The 21,279-nt window shown below is 41.8% G+C and overlaps 1 protein-coding gene across 9 annotated transcripts in view; it reads right to left on the reverse strand.

Moving 5' to 3' along the window:
- The window catches only part of JAKMIP3 (Janus kinase and microtubule interacting protein 3), a 150,437-nt gene that overhangs the window by 72,962 nt on the left and 56,196 nt on the right, over nt 1-21,279 (reverse strand). For 8 of the 9 annotated variants that reach the window (XM_034776596.1, XM_034776588.1, XM_034776594.1 and 5 more), the window contains exon 2: nt 16,841-17,083. In XM_034776596.1, coding sequence (XP_034632487.1) covers nt 16,841-16,975 — 135 coding nt within the window. In that variant the 5' untranslated portion in view covers nt 16,976-17,083. Of the gene's footprint in view, nt 1-16,840; nt 17,084-21,279 lie in introns of those variants that run through there. The other variant, XM_034776595.1, reaches the window with a different exon arrangement.

Consider the following 21,279-nt stretch of genomic DNA (forward strand, 5'->3'; position numbering starts at 1 on the left):
AGTGCGTGCCCTTGGTGGACCACTTAGAGCAAACACAGGGGAAGTTGCCCTGAACTGTGACACAGACATGTTAGTGTTTGTTAAACTCTTTAAATAATAGGATTTGTAGAAGAGCAAACTATTATTATCATCCTCTATATTGTGACGCTTTTACAAGGAGAAAGAGCCCAACAAAAACAACACTAGCTTCTTGCACTGTGAATTTCTCCACAACTATTCTAATTTTTTTTTTTTTTTTCAGCTGGGATGTCAGTGACTATAAGTGTACCCAAAAATACATTAAAAAAAAAAAAAAGAGGAAATGTCATAATCATATCTTAATTCCTTAGAAAATGCATTCCAACTTGCTGCAATGGAACAGAAATTATATCCGATGCACATTATGATGTTAAAGATTTGCTGGGGTCTTCATGCTAATTCAAAAATTTTAAAGAGCAATATTTCATCCTTAGAAGTATGAAAGGAAACTGTAAAAGCTCTCATAGTCTCTCTTTGTATTCCACTCCCCTCAGCCTACTAAAATATGATAAACTGATGCAGATTGTAAGTGATAAACTGCTGATAAAAGTGAAAACTATATGTACTCTAAGAGTGCAATTTTTCCTACCTATTGTTAAAATGGTAATGCCCTGTTATTAAAAAGTTTGCAGGGATACCGACAAACTCTGTTATGAGTAGAAATGGACAAACTGCATCACACGAAATAACAAATCCGCTTGCTTCCCAGGTGCCAGTGATCAAACTGAACAAAGAGTTATGGCATTACCCCCACGTACCTGCAAGCATGGTGATCTGAATCAACAACTTTCCCAACTATCAGCAGTGAGAAATGCAGACATGGCATAAACTTCTGCAACCTCACTTCTCCATTTCAAGCACAGTCTTTCCACCCAGAACATGACCCAACCAATTTTGAGGTTAACCAAAAAGGTTGTTCTCTTTTTCCCTGCTGTTTTCAAGATTGCATATCACTGCATTTCTGGTTTCTAGGCGGAAGCGCTGGAGATTGCACAAGAAAGCATATTCTAACCAGATTTCCAGCCCAGTTTCGTAGCCCAAAGAGATAAAATTCAGATAACAGCCCAAACTGATGAGTGTTTATCTGAACCAAACCTTTCACCTTTTTAGACCTGCTGAGTTCAATCCTATTTTACTGGAGGTCACAAGAGAGTGATTGGAACAGGGACTACAGTTCATGTAGTCATTTTTGTTAAAACCAGTAACCAGACATGCTTCAGGGTTAAAAAATAATGGTTGTGGGTAATAAGTAATAGATAATACCCACAAAAGCGAGGCATCACTCCAGAGTTTATCATCATTTTAAAATTTCCCAGCTTAGAAGTTGAAAATAATTTTCATATAGGCCTGTTTATGCCCTGTCTAAAATTACATAAGGTCAGGAAACAGACTTGCTGTTATCAACTTAGTAACTAAGGGGCCTGGGAGCATCCCAGAATCTTTAATACTAGCAGTTTCCTAGCAAACAAACGAGAGTCTTCTCCTAGCAAAGAGTTGCTAAGGAACAAAGGAGGTTCCTAGAAGGATTCCTATTACATAGTAATTAGGCTTAGTTTAAGAGATCTCAATGGATTGTAGCCCAGGGTGAAAACACAGACTATTAGATGGTTTCTGCACTGAAAACCTTACAGTCTCAATATCAAACACCATTGAAATCTATTGAAAGACTTCCATTACCTTACATGGGGTTTGAATCAGGCCCTAAATGGGCAAGACAAACAGTGATAGACAGACAACACACAAGCAAAGTGTTGGGTCTCTACATTCGAACATAAAGAAATAATAATAATAATAAATAATATTTACTAATATAGCTTTGAGGAACAGGGATCAGAATATTTTTACAGCAATTATTAACTCAAGTCTCTGTGTCATTTTTTTCCATAGGTAGAAATAGAGGAAAGAATCCCAGCAGAAAATGACTAAAACAAATCACAATAATAAAAATAAAAGGTTACTCTATTAACCTGCCTTTGTGGGTAATTTAATGATTAATACTAATGATTAAGTTAATACAAGGAAGTACCAACAGAATTAGAACTGTACTGGTAATAATTATCTATTAATTGTCAGCTATTGCCCTTGATTTCCATATATTAATAAATGGTACATTACAATACAATTTTAGAGAAGTAGACTATACATAAATGACATAAATTTGTTATGATCCATTAAACCGTTACATGATTCACACTCCACTGAATGCAAAAGTTTAATGACAAGGCATTAAAATGAAGTATTGATTATTTTTATTAATAAATTATTATTACGTGAGCATGTACGTTATGGCTCATTATCTGGACAAAAAAATATAAGGCTGGTGACCAAACAGCACACTGTGGGTAAAATATTAATTAACTAAAAGCTAGGATTTTTTAAATGTTAGCAATCCATTTAAAAAATAGTAAAAATAAAACTGTGGCTTGTATTTTTTCTGCAGTGCTCCCATTGGTAGGCATAGTGCAGGCTGTAATAAAAAGCTTGTGAAATCAGTTTGTAGTAATTTGAATTGACAGCAGGCTACCCTTAACAGATCCCCATAAACAACACTCTGAAATTACAATTACTGCTTTTAAATACTGCCTCAGTACTCACCTGCAAACAAAATGGATTCAACATTGTTTACCTAACCTTAGTGTCTTACTTTGATCAAATTATCCTACAAGAATGTTCAGTGAGCTTGTTCTCAAACATACAGAGCAAGCTACCTGCATATAAATTGACAAGTACAACAAATTGTAGAGAAGCAATTTCTTACCTTAAATGAGTGCTTCTTGGCACATCTAGTTGTACAGCAAAAAAGAGCAGAGGCTATTCTCAGTTTAGGCTTGGCCTACATACAGAAATTGCTTGGATTTAACTAAATTGGTTTAATATCACACCTTTAGTTAAAACAATGCAAGATCTCTATAGAGACAAACCCTTAGGGCTAGGTAACACACAGGAGTTAGTTTCAAAATTAACAAGAGTGCAACTAACAGGTAGTAGTGATCACAATCTAATTAAGTTCAACATCCTACTAGGAGGAATTGCATCAGAAACCAGCCTTGTGACATTTTAGAAAGTGGGTGGTGGTTAAAAAATAAATGAAGATGCTTGTCAAAGAAACACTAAAGTCTAAGTAAGGCAATTAAAAAGTTTAGATTTAGCATGGAGGCTAATTAAACATTATATGTTATCAAATGATAAAGAAACACATTTGAAAAGTATTTTTCACTCTGTGAAGAAAGTATTAAAAAGTCATCTGGGTCAGATATCTATAGATAAATCAGTAGATAAATGCTTCCATGTTGAGAATTACCAGTGCTTTAGGCAAACCCTTTGCTATATATAAGATCAAAGACCAAATCCCACTGGCCTCTCTCGCATAAGTATTTCCACTGGAAGCTACCAGGATTTAGCTGCAAAGGCATTTTACACTGCTGATTAGTATGGGTTGGATCCAAAACCCACTAAGGCTAATGGGAAGATTCTTGTTGACTTCAGTGGGCTTTGAATCAGGCTTTAATTTGTTTTCCCTACACGTACATACCTACTTTCCTCAGAACTGTCATTAGCTTGGGTGAAACAGTAACAGAACAAGGTCAAGCATATTGAGTCTGGATCACTGAAGAAGCACTACATCTGCAATCTAGGGATCTCACTCAATAAAGCACTTAAATCCATGCTTGGACCTAGAAAGGGAAACTGCTATTGCTCCACAGCATTAGAAAACACTGTCAGAGTTAGCAAGCAACGAAGCTGGTTGGATTAAAAAGTTTGGATTCAAAACTGTTGAATACTAACTACTGAGCAAATGCAGTGTTAAGCCAGCTATGCTAAGAGGATTCTCAACAGTTGCATAGGGCTGCTTTAGCTCCATTCCAGCAGCACAAAGGGACCTCAGCAGAGGACAAGCTATATGTCTGAATTTCCTACCATGCATTTTTTTTATTTTGTGTCAGCCTTTTAATTAGGGTTACCATATTTTGTGCCTCCAAATGGAGGACACCCCCAGGGGCCTCGGCCCCGCCCCAACTCCGCCCCCTCCCAAAGTCTCCGCCCCCTCCCCTGCTTCCCGCGAACATTTAATTCGCGGGAAGCCTGTAGCAGGTAAGGGGCGGTGTGGGGGGAGGAGGCGCGGCCCAGGCTGGCCCCCCGGCGGCTCCAGCCTGGGTCGGCTCGGGCCCTGGGGTGCCGGCCCCGGCCCACCACCCCCGGCCCGCCCAGCACTGCCGGCCCCTGGCGGCCCGGCTCCCCGCCCGGCCCGGCTGACCGGCTCCCCGCGGGACCGGCTCCCCGCCGGCCCGGCTCCCTGCGGGCCCGGCCGACCCGGCCGACCCGGCTCCCAGCCCGGACCCCGGCCCGGCCCCGCGCCCGGCCCGGCACTGCGCCCCTGGTTCCCGGCCCGGCACCATGCCCCCGGCCCCGCACCGGCCCCGGACCGCTGGCCCTGGCCGAGCACCACCGAGCCCTCCCGATTTTCCCGGACATGCCCGGCTTTTGGGGATTTCCCCCCGGACGGGGATTTGAGCCCCCAAAAGCCGGACATGTCCGGGAAAATCCGGACGTATGGTAACCCTATTTTAATCTTACTTTGTAATTAATCTGACTTTGACATATTTGACATATTTGTTAACTACAGCATGAATCACAGTATTTGGTCCACCAGCAGCACTTAAGAAAATTGCTGGAATAAATTAAGATACCTAGAATATTCAGCTTGTTGCTTCACTATGCCCCCTCTCTCCCCCACTAAACTAATTATAAAATATTTTTGGTAAAATATATATAAACAAGGCACAATTCATTGTAAATAATAACTGAGCCCAATGTATGGTGGTTGCATTTATTCAGCTACAAGTTACAATTAATGATCTAAAAAGTAAAGAGATTTTCTCAACTCCTGTATAGGTACTAATTGTGCCATTTAAAATCGGGGATTTTGGCTTATTGCAACTTGAAAACAGTGCAAGTTATTAGTAGTATGTCATTAATCCAGCCTATAATCAATTGTGTCTTCTGGCAGAGGAACTCAAGGAGAAAGAAAAGTGTCTAAATCCTCTCAAGGCCCTGTGTAGTACTGTTGATGTGTTCATTTATATTATAAGCAGTCTACTTCTTAAATAGTGTAGCTACAATACTGGATACTTGAATACATTTCTTGGGTAATTAAAGGCAAAATGCCCATAAATCCAGGGGATAGCCACATGTCTAATGTAGCAGGATGTATCTTAGATAAAATGTATTAATATCTAATGTTGCCTACATGGCACTGCAGTGCAGACTATGGGGGTATGAGTTGCAGCGTTGACTAAACCATTGCACTGCAACTGCCCTGTGTAGAATCTGCAAATGCAAACTAAAATGTATCTAGTTACCCAGGAGCGCCACCAGCTTTTTTGCCGCCCTAGGTGGCGGAAGGTCCCGCCCCCGAAATGCCACCCCTGACAGAAGCGGCGGAAGGTCCCGCCCCCAAAATACAAACAACGACCGGGGCGGCCGAAGATCTGGCCGCTGAGGTCACCACCCCCCAAATGTTAGTGCCCTAGGCGACCGCCTAGGTCACCTAATGGGTTGCGCCGGCCCTGTAGTTACCGTTAACAGAAATGGAACCTTTTAGCTTGTGCTAGCGGAATCTAAATAGGGCAGTTGCACGCTGCAACTCACACCCCTGGAGTCTACATTGCAGAACCATGGAGACAAGCCCTCCATTAAATAATAGGCCAGATTCTCTAGAGCTCCGGAAACACATACAGCTCAGGGTGGGGTGTGGAGGTGGCATAAAGCACTATACTGATCCTAGTGCTGCTTTCTGCATTTCTTCCACTAGATCGGGGTCGGCAACCTTTCAGAAGTGGTGTGCTCTACATTTATTCACTCTGATTTAAGGTTTCGCATGCCAGTCATACATTTTAATGTCTTTAGAAGGTCTCTTTCTATAAGTCTATAATATATAACTAAACTATTGTTGTATGTAAAGTAAATAAGGTTTTTAACATGTTTAAGAAGCATCATTTAAAATTAAATTAAAATGCAGAGCCCCCCGGACCGGTGGCCAGGGCCCGGGCAGTGTGAGTGCCACTGAAAATCAGCTCGTGTGCCGCCTTCGGCATGAATGCCTTAGGTTGCCTACCCCTGCACTAGATGTTGTGTTAGAACAGTCTGAGGGCTACTATAAATTCTGTTGGTGGATAATGGCCAGGGCCAGCTCCAGGGTTTTTGCTGCCCCAAGCGGCGGGGAAAAAAAAAAAAAGCCGCGATCGGCGGCACTTCAGCAGCAGCTCTACCACCACCACTTCATTCTTTGGCGGCAATTTGGCGGCAGGTCCTTCCCTCTGAGAGGGACCGAGGGATCTGCTGCCAAATTGCTGCTGAAGAGCTGGATGTGCCGCCCCTTTCTGTTGGCCGCCCCAAGCACCTGCTTGCTGCGCTGGTGCCTGGAGCCGGCCCTGGTAATGACCACCGGGAGCCAAAAAACAAAGCTTAAGGTTGGTGTAGCATAGAGGTATCCTGACTGTGCTCCCTTCTAGTAGACAGGCTGAGTATTACAGGGATAAACCATAACTAGGAAAAAATGTAAGTTTCCAGGAACAAATGTTTCTGAAGTGTCTACATTAGCATGTATAATAATCATGTTAATTAACACATGTTAAATGGAAGTATATTAATACATGTTATAAAATGACCAAAAGTTCTCATCTAGAGCAGTTCATATATTGTGCATGTGTTTCATGTGTAGAATGTTTTCCTCTTGTCTATGTGTACTTTCAGGAAGTTGAATGTAAGCCCCATTTTGCCAAATGCCTATATATAAAATAATATGTATTGCAATAACAACATATATCAAGCTACCACCTTAGCCTCTTTAAATCTCTCCTCAAAACGCTGCAATACCTACCAATCTAACCTGTCTGGCATTAGTTAGATAAGTGGTTATTTTACCCTCCTAATCCACTCTGACTCTGTTCCCTTCATCCTCCACCTGGTCCTATCTGACATGCAGATTGAGGGAGCTCTGGGGCAGGGACTTCTTTGTTATTTGTTGATACGCTGCCTATCATAAAAGAGCCGTGATATATGAGTGGGGCTACCAACCACTACTGTAATACAAATAATAATGATATTGTATCTGTATTGGATATTTACTGCACCTGTTAAGTTTCACCGCATAGCATACAAATAGAGAAATTAAATAAAAACGTAAAATACTCTTGCTGGAAGGTTGCAGCATAACAGTACTTTATTTCTTAGAATTCACAGTGATAACACACATGAGCCCCAAAACTAGGGTTGCCAACTTTCCAGTCACACAAAACTGAACACCGTGCCCCACCCCACCCATTCCATCCCCCCTCCCACCATTGCTCACTCTCCCCCACCCTCACTCACTTTCACTGGGCTGGGGCAGGTGGTTGGGGTGTGGGAGAGGGTGAGGGCTCTGGCTGGGGGTGCAGGCTCCAGGATGGGGTCAGAAATGAGGAGTTCAGCATGCAGAAGGAGGCTCTGGGCTGAGGCAGTTGGTTGGGATGCAGGAGGGGGTGAGGGCTCTGGGGTGGGGCCAGAGATGATGGGTTTGGGGTGAAGGAGGGGGCTCAGGGCTGGGGCAGGGGTGCAGGCTCTGAGAGGGAGTTGGGGTGCAGGGCTGGGGCAGGAGGTTGAGGTGTGAGGAGGGGTTCTGGGCTGGGGGAGGAGGGAGCGGGGGAGGGGAAGGGACTCTGGCTGCTAGAGGCCCCAGTGGCTGCAAGCGGCTTTCAATCAGGCCCAGCCGTCCAATCAGCCGCGCCGCACTCTGCATGAGGGGAAGGGGGAAATCCCGGACATTTCTATTTTATTAGAAATCCCCCCCGGACGGCCATTTAAAGCTTAAAAATTCGGACATGTCCGGGGAAACCCGGACAGATGGTAACCCTAACCTTACTCTAGGCAGGCTGGCTGACTGCAAACTTAACTGAAGTTAAAAGTTGCTAGGTCCAGTTCACACACTTCCCTACAGAGCCCTCTCGCCTGCAAACAGGTTTAGAAAAAAAAACAAAAAACTGAAATTTAAAATGACAGCCTAAAATTTTAACACACTTTTAAAAAGTTTTGATTTAGTTGAGGTTGGTCCTGCTTTGAGCAGGGGGTTGGACTAGATGACCTCCTGAGGTCTCTTCCAACTCTAATCTTCTATGATGCTATGAAATACACCACAACACTTCTAACAAAGAACCAGGTCATTACACTAACAAACTAGCTGCAAGAAAATAAAGATGCTCTAGGCTAAAAAAATAGTTAAAATTACAATAATAAAATAACAGTTAAATTAAAATAAATGTAGGCCATTTTACTGACTATCTGGCTGTCTGTTTTGGGGATTCATCCGGTATGAAATTATTGAAGGTAGAAGCACTGTTCTACAGTACCTAGCACTTAAACACTTCCTAACACAACACACAAATAGTTTGTTTTTAATAATGTCATTCCAGGAATGCTGTTGTGTTACATAAATAATTCAATGCTGCAATAATGTTGAACTGGTTGAACACCTAATTTGCTAGAGAATATTGGAGCAAGCATAGGCTACATGTATTTTAAATGGCAATGAATTACAAATATGCTGTCTATTCAAAACTCTGGAATATAATTGCTCATCCATAGCAGACATCTTTTATTTATACCACTTACATCTGCCAAAAATCTTTCTTATTTTTTAATTAGTGATTACTGGATTTGTTGCCTTGCATATGTGTATATTTCAACCGTTAAGAAAAGATGCATTGTTTATCTTGTCACGACTGGTGTTATCATGGAAGGAAGAAGAAATGTCCAATAAATACCACCTGCAATGACACAATGGATATTCATTAGGGAGGACTGGAAACACATTGCTATGAGGGTTTGTAAAGGCTGCAAAGAGGAAGAGGATAAATATAAATATGCTTTGTACTGCTGGGTTGTCAGATCAGTTATGATTTAGAAAATAAACTTACACTTAAAAACTACAGGGAGGATATATAGTCTAGTACACTAGTTTAGCACACAGTTACCAATTTCCTAACTATTTAAAGAGCTCTGTTAGTTCATTGCTCCAGATATGTGATCACATACCTTCTCCAATGACTGAAGCATTAGCTTGTTAGGCTAGATCAGGGATTGGCAACCTTTGGCAGGTGGCCCGTCAGGGAAATCCGCTGGCAAGCCGGGACGGTTTGTTTACCTGCAGCATCCGAAGGTTCAGCTGATCGCAGCTCCCACTGGCCGCGGTTCACCGTTCCAGGCCAATAGGGGCTGTGGGAAGCGGCGTGGGCCGAGGGATGTGCTGGCCTGCCAGTGGATTTCCCTGATGGGCTGCGTGCCAAAGGTTGCCGATCCGTGGTTAAATCCTGAGCTGGTGTAAATCAGCATAGCTCCATTGACCTCAAAGGAGCTACTCTGATTGACGTCAGCTGAGGAACAGATCCTAACCTTTTAAAATAGCTCAGGTTTAACATCTCACTTCAAAAGTTGTTCTTTTTTCCATTTAAAGAAAAAAAAAAACCCTTTAGTTCACAGTGTTTTAGATTTTGAGATACCAAGAGTTTTTTAAATGCCAATGGACTATCACTGCAGCACACATAAGTAGCATTAAGAAACACATCAAAATGAGAAATGTTTACAGAGCAAAAATAAAGTACTTGAAAATTCTCTCTCAATTAAAAACTGCTTCTTATTTCTGAAGTTTATTCCACAAACACAGATTGAAATGAAGTCTATTTTAGTAACTTCAAGGCAGTTCTTGAACAAAATGAATTAGCCATATTTAAGGCGAATAAGCAACTCTCCTCTCAGGGGCAATCAAATCACTCTGGCCACTCTTAATAAGAAGGAATTCTGTAAACAAGAGTTTTCTTTGTTGATCTAGGCAAAAGAGGTGTTAATGCTGCAGCTTCACCATATTACCCTTACTGCACTGGTTCAGTGCTTACATTATATTCACAGAGGGGAAACATGACCAGTGTGCAGGGCCTGTGCAATTACTTCCATGCTACTTAAGCCCCAGGGATATATAGAGCAGAGAGGCCTCCATATGCTCCGGGAGCTATGGAGGGGGAAGTCAATCCATGGATTCTTCAAATCCAGCAGCCCAACAAGATGCTGTAACAAGAGTGGAGAAGCAGTGGCCACTATTCTAGTGCACAGAATGGCATGTAGCCTGCTCCCAGGTGGAGAAGGGTGAATTCTATTTCCCTAAACTTCCATGGAGTTCCCTGCACTTAGCTCATTTACTTATGCTTAGAGCAGTGATTTCATGTGAAGTGTGTACAAAAGTAAATCTATGCCTTCAAAACCAATGATATCCTAATAGCACTACAATGCCACCTAACAAGAGTCTCTTTCTCTTCTAGGACTGCAACTAGATATTATGAAGTTCTGGCTAATGTGAGGAAGATGGCCTACACCACTTTCCATGAACTGGAATGCCATAGAGGCAGTGAAGCAGTGTTAATAGGCTCCTGCCTTAGTCCAAACAGTTGCACGTGTGCACATATACATTAGACCATGCTCATGACCATCCCCAACATACTTCTATCAGCTGTCTGTTTTGTCAGTCATGGAAGACCTATGTAATGGTGTCAATACAAATTTCCAGAACATGCAGAATTAGGGTGACCAACTGCTGCCAGTTGTTCCCACAGCTACCCCTCAGTTTTCTGCTGTGTATGCACCTTCCACTGAAGATTAGAAAGGTAACTATGAATTTCTTCTCTTTTGCATATTTATGCTGGGGTTTTGATATTATTTCATTATTAATTTTAGATTAATATTACTACATTTTTCAAAACTAAATTGTGGATGGGGTTCCCTATTTTTCCACATCTTAAAAGCTTTCTAAAGATTAGCATGAGTAATAACTGAAAAATCCTGGTTCATTATTCTTTATTGATTTATTACATATTGAGAAGAAATCTTCCTGCAAGTCAGTGAGAAACCATAATGCATCTCTAATAACCCTGTGTAGACTACATTATCATCAGGTCATGTCATATCTGGGATGCACTCAGCTGGGGAACAGAGCAGGGGAAAGCAAAGATGGATGTAAAGACAAGCCCAAGGAGGGCAGAAGTGAGTTTATGTTTATGTTTTGGAGTTTGCTGGGTGATTCCATGGGAGGGTCCTGTGAGTCCCACCCCTAAAAGAAGGATGAAGCTAGAAACATTGTGGGGGAGGAGACCTGAGAAAGACTAGACTGAAAGCAGTCCAGGGAGATAGCAGCAAGGAGTTACGCAGATCAGACCCTTACTGCTGGTTATAGGGTTCCTGGGCTTGAACTCGGTATATTGGGAGGATCAGGGTTCTTCTACCAGCCACTGGTAAAGTGCCATGAGGCAGGAGAAGAGAACAAGGAGGACAGAGAACCCTGAGAGAAGGGCATGAGGAGCATAGGGCTTAGGGGTAGGGCCAAAGACATTTTTGTAAGGACAATGGGATGGATTTAAATATGACCAGGCTAGAGGGCTCAGTTACAGGAAAGAGTATAGTTGTAGCCATGTTAGTCACAGAATATTAGAGAGACAAGGAAGGTGAGGTGATATCTTTTTTTGGACCAACTTCTGTTGTTGAGAGAGACAATCTTTCAAGCCACCCAGAGTTCTTCTTCAGGTTGGAGTACTTTTCCCAGACCTGAAGAAGAGCTTTGTGCGGCTCAAAAGCTTGTTTCTCTCACCAACAGAAGTTGGTCCATAAAAGATATTACCTCACCCACATTGTCTCTCTTACAGGAAAAGAGACTGCCACAGGATGCCAGATGGAGAAAGAACCTGCAACACAACGCCCAGCTATGCGGGGATATGCCAGTGGTGGGGTGCACTCCAGTCCCATAAGGCTGGCGGAGCTCACCTCCCTGCTCCAGGCATTGCAGTCTCTGGGGTCCCAGCACCACTCAGGTTTAGCCCAGCCATCATGATGATGGGACTCTGGGTAGGCCAAATTAGAGTGAGTGGCACTGCAACCCCAAGAGCCAGGTTACAACTCCACTCACACAAATTTGGTCCAGTCAGGAGGGCTGGGGCCAACCTGAGAGGCGCTGCAGCCCCAGAGGTTGCAACGGCCAGAGCGGAGAGCCAAGCCCAGCCAGCCCCACAGCACAGGAGCTGCAGGGACTGCCACTGTGGGGTGAGTGCCAGGGGGGTGGTGGAGGGTCTGACTGAAACCACCCCAGGGCCTTCACCCCCAGACTATTTACTGATCACGACAGGCCATAAACATTTACAAATGGGTCCTGAGCCCAAAAAGGTTGAGAACCACTGCTGTAAATCATGACTTTCAGTATTATAACATAGCATGAAAAATTACCCTGGGCTGCAGTTTCCCACACACAGTTAACCTGGGCACACATCTAAAAAAAATCAAATTTGATTTAAATTGGTTTTGACATTCATTTTGAAATTAATTTTACACAACTTCACAGCTACAGTAATTTGTGACAACTGCAGTACCTCTAAGGCATAGGTACTGCAGTTATCATACATAGCTGAGGCACACATCTCCACAATAACTGTAGAATGCCAGAGGCGTCAGCACAGTGATGGAAGAGCTTTTTATTTTTTAACAGAAGAGCCTGAATGAAGAAACAGGAGACTAAAATATACATGAAATTAGGGGAGTTCAATTACTCCAACCACCTCTCCATAGCTCTGGTTCAAAAAAGGATTCCTATCTAGGATAACACTTATGTAGGTGTTTAAATCCAACTGACATGCTTCTGCAAGTGTCCTTGTGATATGGGTAAGCCATTGAATCGTTCAGAACAATCTTTACAATTTCTCAACAAGGGCCTGATCCAACTCTTATTGAAATCAATAGACTCCTATTTGTTTCAATGGGAGCTGGATCAGACTCCAGGAGCTGTTTGGTGCTAAGGAAACTCGCATCTTTCATTTTTACAAAAAAACAAATTTCCTTCAGCAGCGCCCATAAATATAATTGTACTGAATGTTTAAACTCAAACTCCAAAACCACACTGTTCCTATTACAAAGTTCCCACCAATAGCCTGAAGGCTATGAAACAAGACCATCCAAAAGCATTTGTGACATATGCTCACATTACCCAAAGCATATATATTAGCCTTTGTCTGCACTCCGAATCTACCCTTCTCCAAAGTAATCTAGACTAGATTCTTAGGATCTAGATTCTCCCCAAAGCAATAGAGAAAACATTGCTATACTTCACAGTGTTGTTGTAACTGTGTTGATCCTAAAACTAGTTCATAAAGGGGGAAACTCTGAAGATAGGAGATTTGCATAAGACAGATGTATAAATCTTTCTTGAGAAACAGCCAGGTAGTATTACAGATAGGATAACGTGTAAATCTCTCTCGAGAAATAGCCATGTGGTATTATAAATAGGATAATTCCTCAGCGGAGAAGGTAATTTATGAAAATAAGAGAAAGGACACCAATAAGCCAAAGGAAAAGATCAAACATCTCTAAAGGTCAACACAACAGGAAACATAATTAGGCTTGGAAAAACAGAAACAAAATTAACAGCCCTTTGTAAATGATCAGTAATGAAGATAAAAACGTGAAAGACAACATCCTGATTTTGTCTTGATTTTAGCACAATCAATCAAACAAATAATAATTCTTTGCAATTCTAGGAACCTTTCATCCACAGATCTCTAAGTGCCTTATAAACATTAATTAATACAATGTAAGTATATAGGTAAGTATTATCATCCACATTGAATAGACAGGTACACTGAAGAACATCGAGGTTAAGTGACTTCCCAAGGACACACTTCCACCAGATTATTTCATAAAATATACTTATCCAATGCTCTGAGTGTCAACGATTTACATTATACTCACACAGTACATCTATATAGTTTACCCATTGCAACAACAACATTGTTCTTATTCTAAAATATAAGATCTTCCCTCCTAACCTGAAAATCTCCTAATCAACCCTTTCTCTCTGAAAAATTCTTGGATAAACAAATAGGCTTTGCACCATGTTTGAAAATCAACAAACTCTGGCTCCATTACACCATGGGGTTACAGGAAGAAAGCTCAAGAGCTCAGAGGTCTGGCCCCTACAAACACTCTCTCAGCGTATTCTCTCCCTCTCCATCTCTCTTCCAAGTCATATCTCCTGTCATTCTCAAACCATTTTCCTCTCTCTGTTCCCATCCCAACCTTCAAACTACTATTCTGTTGCCTCAAACTTAAGTGCCAGTGAAAACATAATTTCTAAAGTGTTTCAGAAAATTTTGGCTTCAGTTGTCCCATCCATTTTGAGGCACGTGCTACAAAGAAAAGACTGTTGGCCATGCTCGACAAGACTGTTGGCCACGTACGCAGCAGAGGGCAATAGGAATAGAACAAAGGATACACACAGTCCTAGTGCAGTAGATGAAAATAAGTCATGACACTGGAAAATGGAGGTGTGTCTAAATGAAAAGAACTTGTGCTCTCCAGATGCCTGATTTGACTCTGAAATGATTCCAACTCTTCCTGCTTATTCTCGAATTGAAGGGACACAAACTGGCTGCAGGGGAAGGGAAGTGAGGCACACAGGAGAGTAGGCCAGGACTGGAAGAAGATGTTTCTAGCAGATGGGGCCAGGACTAGTCAGGACTTAATGAAGATAAGATTCCAAAACTGGCCTAAACACAAGAAACACTCCCTCTCTCCTCAGAGCTCATAGTGACTACCTCTTAATCCTTAGAAATTAACTAATGTCCAAGGTGTTAAACATTTCGGAATTAGCCAGTTTATTGGTGGTTAAACTAAAGCCCTTTCTGCCCATCTTTTGTGGATGTCCAGCTGAAATCAAAGATGTCATGGCACATTTCAAAAATCACAGGGGATAATCCAGATCTTCTGTCCAACAGTGCGTTTATTCTCTCAGTAATACAGGGGAGTGTGTGTGTGTGTACGTGTACAACTGTTGAACACATAACTGTCATGCTATCCTACACAGTCAGTCACTGTTATATGTAATTCCTTATTGGAAAATGCTTTTGAATACCGTGAGCACGCAAGAGCCTAAACAGAGCCAAATTGTATTTCAGTTCAAAAATGCAGTATGAACTCACCAGATCTCCTAGCTGAAAGCGATGTATTAAACAGTGAAAGCAGACAAAGCCGTTCTCAGTCTGAATGACCTGAGCTTTCCTGTCCACAACAGAATGATGAACAGGTGTGTTTTTTAAATCAATGTATAATCTTGAAAACCACCTTGAGAATAAGGTTTGTATTCGACAGTGCCAAGTAATGATCCAAATTATGGTAAAATGCACAGTGCGTATCTGTTCCTGCTGAAGTAGGTGTACTTTACATTGTATCTTAGCTCTTATGAAAAATTAAATTCTTTGTAAATACTAACACTCAATAATTGAGATGGTGGAACTTAGTTGTAGCAAATTCATCAAACCATAGTTAACAGATTGGCCAAATCCTGGCTCCAAAACACCCTTATATCTTGAAGTTCAGATCCAGACTTCACGGCTTGTTGGGCTATAAAGGGGCAAATCAAAACTGTGGCTTGGTTTTGGGACTGGGGATTGGAAATCTTGGAGCTTGATCTAGAATAGTAACGTGGATCCAGCTTGATGGGTTGTTAGCAGAAAACCCAGACACAATTGCTATATTGTGAAAAAGTAAAGGATGAGAATAATCCCTGTATCATGCAAATTGTCTGCAAGGAAAATAAAAAAGGTAAACATTTAGTGGAAAAGTATTCATGAGAGAGACAAAAGATTTGGACAGCATTGAGCCTACTGCTACGAACATGCCATCTGTCTGGTTTGGGATAGATGCTTATTTTCCTGTAGTTTTTGCTGGCATTTAGCTATACTGTTTTGCAATTTCATATCCTTCTCTATCAAACATTCAGTATGCATCTGAGACACTGGTTGCTAAGGAATTTGATATTTATACTCCTTTGCTTTTCCACCAAAAGGCTGTAACCCTGAAATATGAATATTTTGAACTGATGGATTGTAACATGTGTAGGGAATAAAGTCTTTTAGCTCATATCACACCTTGAAATACAACTGATGCAGTTTTTAAAATCATGATCTTCTCTGTCTGCCTTGCACGGAATGTTAGTAAAATTGGTAAATTACATATATTCTAACAATTTGCTACATGCAGAATCTCTTTCAGATTTTTGCCATATAAGGCACAAAATATATTTACCACTCCTAAAAAAGGTCACTAATAGTTTTCAGTAAACTATTCTAAAAGCAAATCCAAGCTTCATGCTTCTGAATACACAACCATTTAGTCTAATTTGCTACCATAGCTCAGAATTAAAGAACAAATTGTCCTGAGCATAAATTACCATGCCTGCTTGTTTGATGTGTATCTTTAACAAATTAATGATGGTATCCTCCCTTCTTTTTCTGATGTATAGTACCTGCTGATAATAGCTTCTTCCGCCACCAGAGGGGCCAATTAGAGAGGCTACTAAATAATTCATCAAGACATTGATTTGTGCAAAAATATAGTGCAAACATAACTTGCAGGTTTCATACCAAAAGTAAAAATTAAAGGAACCCCATGTAAAATTTACTGTACTATTTCATGAGCAACCTTCTAACAAAAATGCTCAACATTATTTTATTGAGATTTATTGCAAAACTTGAATCTAATTTACTCAGATTATGAACTTTTCCCAGATTATGAACGCACACAACACACACCAACTAAACACAGCAGTACATGGCTAGTTCTGACCCTGTGTATGAAAAAATGCGATACAGTGGCTATCAAATAGCACTGTACCTCACCCGCCATTGTGTAGGGCTGGGAAGGAGGGGTGTTTAGAAAATAAAAGATATTCTTTTCTTTAATTAATGGAAAAAAAGATGCACACCTTACTCTTTTCTTGTTGGAGCTCTATTTGAATGTCTGTGAGTTTTGTCCTGAGCTCTTCATTGGCAGCTTGTAAGGCAGCTAAGGCATCAGGTTTTTCTCCCTTAGCTCGGCTGCTAGCACTCTTCTTTGACATTGTGAGGCAGCGTGACAGGGAGGGTGAAATCCCAAGCAGAGAGAACCCTCCGTTCCACCACTTGAGGTTTCTCTTCCTTGCTTCTGTCCACTACATTTTCTTATTCACCTAGAAAGAGGGAAATCACAACTGCCGTGAAAGTGCCAGAGTTTAGCGGGCTCCACAATTAGCAAATAAGACTAATGCAAGATTCATTGTAGTGACTTCAGACAAGATTTCAAAGCAGTTCACGAGAAGTTAATTCAGAGTAATAAAATCTGTCACAGTGACTAATGGCCTGCAGTTTTCCCCTAGTGCATCAATTTACACAGCTCAGTAAGATTATGATAAACAACTGCCAACAAATTTTTTAATTTTCATGTATTTATAAGGATGAATTAAGTTTCAAATAACAGACTACAACAATGATATTATAAAGACAGGCAGTGCCTTGGAGAGTCCCCTTAAAGGTAATATGGACTGTATGTTAAACTATAGAAGAAGAGACCTGAAGACAAGCTCTCTGTAAGCTCGAAAGCTTGTCTCTCTCTCATCAACAGAAGTTTGTCCAGTAAAAGATATTCCCTCACCCACCTTGTCTCTCCACTACTTTAATGTCACCCACTGGCAGTAGTGTGGCACAAGATTGTTCCATAATAAAACTTCTAAATTGGGGAAAGCATAATTAAGTATACACAGAATGTACAATAGAGTATGTGCAGAAATTAGGATGCCAAATTATCAATGAAAATAAAAGATCTTATAAGTCAATACTCTTGAGGTAAGGTCAGTAGAGTTATTGAGAATAACAGTTACCACCCATGTCTTTTTTTTTTTTTTTTTGGATGTTGAACGCATTCTGCGTATCAGAGGTTTGGTAGGATTATTTCTTTTCTATGTTCCTGGCAAAGAAAAATAAAGCTAAAATAAACATATTTGTCAAACTGGATGAAATTCACCCCGTGCAGAAAGGTACAGCATAAAGTCTATCTACAATACCCTCGTTTGGGGGCTGACGTCAAGCTTACATGATGAATAAGCCTTGTGCTTTCTGTACCAAGGCAAATTTTACCCAAGGAGAGCAGTTATTAGGATTTGTCTGTATGTGATCCAATTTCACACAACTCTTAGTTTACAGACAGTCCATGAAAATTATTTGTCTAGCCATGGGTAGGGCCGGCTCCAGGGTTTTGGCTGCCCCAAGCAGCCAAAAAAAACAAACAAAAAAAAAACAAACAAAAAAAGCCGCGATTGTGATTGCAATCTGCGGCGGCAATTCGGCGGGAGGTCCTTCGCTCCGAGCGGGAGTGAGGGACCGTCCGCCGAATTGCTGCCGAATAGCTGGACCTGCCGCCCCTCTCCGGAGCGGGCGCCCCAAGCATCTGCTTGCCAGGCTGGTGCCTGGAGCCGGCCGTGGCCATGGGAACAAAACTCTGTGCTACACAAGTTATCAACAAGTCACTCAGAGTGCCTCATTTCTTCCCCATGATCTACAATTACAGTTCTATTTTTCAGTAGATTGAGCATATGTCATTTCATAACAACAAAAAGTTGTCAGGAAAGACTATTCAGAATGTTAAACTCAATCCACTCATGGTCTTTTACTAGGTCAGGAGGATGTGGACACATTGTGTGATCTTAGTCAATGCCCGTTTGTCTATTTCTTCTTTCACTCAAGGTAAAATTTTCTGAAGCTGCTGTTTTTATAACAAAAGTATCTTGTTAAAACACTATAGTGATTCCACATTTATGTGCGAACTAAAGATTCCTAATTATCCTGACTGCTGCCAAGGTTTCCTTTTATTCCTCTTTCACTCTGCCGCTTAGATGTGAAAACCATGTCTGAATATTGCCAAATCCCCATTGGACTTCATGTCTCTCGCCACTTTAATAAAGCTGGGCAGGAATCATTTGTTTTCATCCCAAAAGAGTTTTTGAGATTCAAAAATGTTTTTTCATCTTGAAACAGAACAAAAAGTCAAAAATCTCAAATATTCCCACAAAATGAAAATCAGAAGAGAATAAACATTTTGGAGCAGGTCAGGCAAAATGTTTGATAAGTTCAAAACATTGTATTTGGATTCTGACCTTTCAAAATGTAACCCTTTTTTGGTATAAATTAATTAAAATTTCACTAATGAAAAGTTGTTTTGAATCAAAGTTGTTTTCTCTAGCAGCCTGGTCAGCAACAACAACAGATATTATATGGCTGTAACTTTCAGTCTCATTAGGACAAGTCTCAGAGGACCCCACACCCCAGAATGGGTGGGGCTGGGTTAGAAAGTCCTGCCCTGAAGAACGTGAGGCCCACTGTAATAGCTGATAGGTTGGGCCCTACCAAATTCTTGGCCATGAAAAATGCATCACAGACTGTGAAATCTGGTCCCCCCCCCCCCATGAAATCTGGTCTTTTGTGTGCTTTTACTATATACTATACAGATTTCACAGGGATCCTGACCCAAAAGGGAGTTCCAGGGGGGTCACCAGGTTATTTTAGGGGGGTTGCAGTATTGTCACCCTTATTTCTGTGCTGCCTTCAGAGCAGGGCCAGTGGAAGGATGTTTAGGCGCCGCAAGCCTGGGAGGCGGGAGAAGTGAAGCAGCCACGGTGTGCTTGGGGAGGAGGCGGAGCAGGGGTGAGCGGTGGCTGCGTGCCGCCCCCCCACTTGCTGCAGGCGGCCCTCCCTGCGCTCCACTGCCCCAGCTCCCTCCGCCTAAATGCCAGCAGCGACCGGGGCGGCTGAAGATCCGGCCGCCACGGGCGCTGCCAAAGAAAATGGCACCCCCCAAATCCTAGTGCCCTAGGCGACTGCCTAGGTTGCCTAAATGGTTGCACCGGCCCTGCTTCAGAGCTGGGTGGCTGGAATGTGGCAGTTGCTGACTGAAGGCCCAGCTCTGCAGGCAGCAGCGCAGAAATAAGGGGGGTAATACCATACCATGCCATCCTTACTTCTGTGCTGCTGCTAGCAGCAGCTCTGCCTTGAGAGCTGGGCTCCTGGCCAGCAGCTGTAGCTCTTCAGCTGCTCATATCTGAAGGCAGCGCCACCACCAGCAGCGGCACAGAAGTACGGGTAGCAGTACTGCAACCCCCCCACACACACACAATAACCTTGCAATCCCACCCCCCCACATTTCCTTTTTGGTTGAGGATGCCTACAATTATAACACTGTGAAATTTCAGATTTAAATAGCGGAAATCATGAAATTTATGATTTTAAAAATCCTATGCCTGTGAAATTGACCAAAATAGACCGTGAATTTGGTAGGGCCCTACAGATAGGTTTGCAGCAGAATGTCAACAACCTGGCAGCAAGTAATTTATTACTGAGTGTTAGTGGTTCAACTTGATCTCTATGGGGGAATGTTAATGACAGAGAGATCAAGATAGCGTGTTAAAGAGAAGAAATGGATGCTCCTTCCTGCACTCTCTTTGGACTATGGGTGAGGAAGCCCATTTCCTTCTTTCTTTAAAGGTGAACCACAACACATACACAAAGCAACAACCATCATCTACCTTTACTGCTCCTTTATACATAAATATGACAAAGATTTCTTTAAATTGTTTTTCTTCTTTATAATAGAAATATCAATAATTCTATTTCCCGATTTCCTTATTTTCCCCTGAAGGACTTCAAAAAATCTTAGAAATCTGAATAATGACATCTTGTTTCCAGGCTGAAACCTGAGCTGCAGCTGGTCCAGACTTCTACCTGGGATGTAGAAGAAAGATTCAACATTCTTTCTCAACTCTTTTGGAAGGCAAGGACTTTTCAATTACAATGTTCCATTATTTCCAATATTTCTATGGGGAAAACACAAACAGATTTTTTGAAAAGCTTTCTGGGGAGTTCTTTATACATCATAAAGTCACAATAAAGGGCAGAAACAAAGACTGCTTTTGTTTTGTTTGTAGTTCAGCTTTAGGGCCCCACTCCTGCAAATAATTATATGTACTTAACTTTAAACACGTGAGTAGTCCAACTGACTTGAATGGAACAACTCATCTGCTTAAAGTTAATCACATGTAATTGTTTGCAGGATCTTTCAACTCATTGCACATGGGTTAACAGGACTGGCAAGGAGACTGGGTTTAGGAGATTGTGAGAGCAGAAAAGGCTTGGGGGCAGGACTGGGAGCTACTGGAAGCAGTGGAAAATAGCTTGGACAAAGAATGGTGTGTATACAGACTGGGACTGACTGGAGAGAGAGACTGGAACTTGGAGGGAGATGTGGAAGACTGTGGAAAAAATAGCATGTGATCATGTAATTAAAGACTGCATATGCACTAGAGAGCTGAAATAAGATTGTACGAGCAATCTTAATTAT

This window comes from Trachemys scripta, chromosome 7 (assembly GCF_013100865.1).
Source record: "Trachemys scripta elegans isolate TJP31775 chromosome 7, CAS_Tse_1.0, whole genome shotgun sequence".
Classification (NCBI taxonomy): Eukaryota; Metazoa; Chordata; order Testudines; family Emydidae; genus Trachemys; species Trachemys scripta.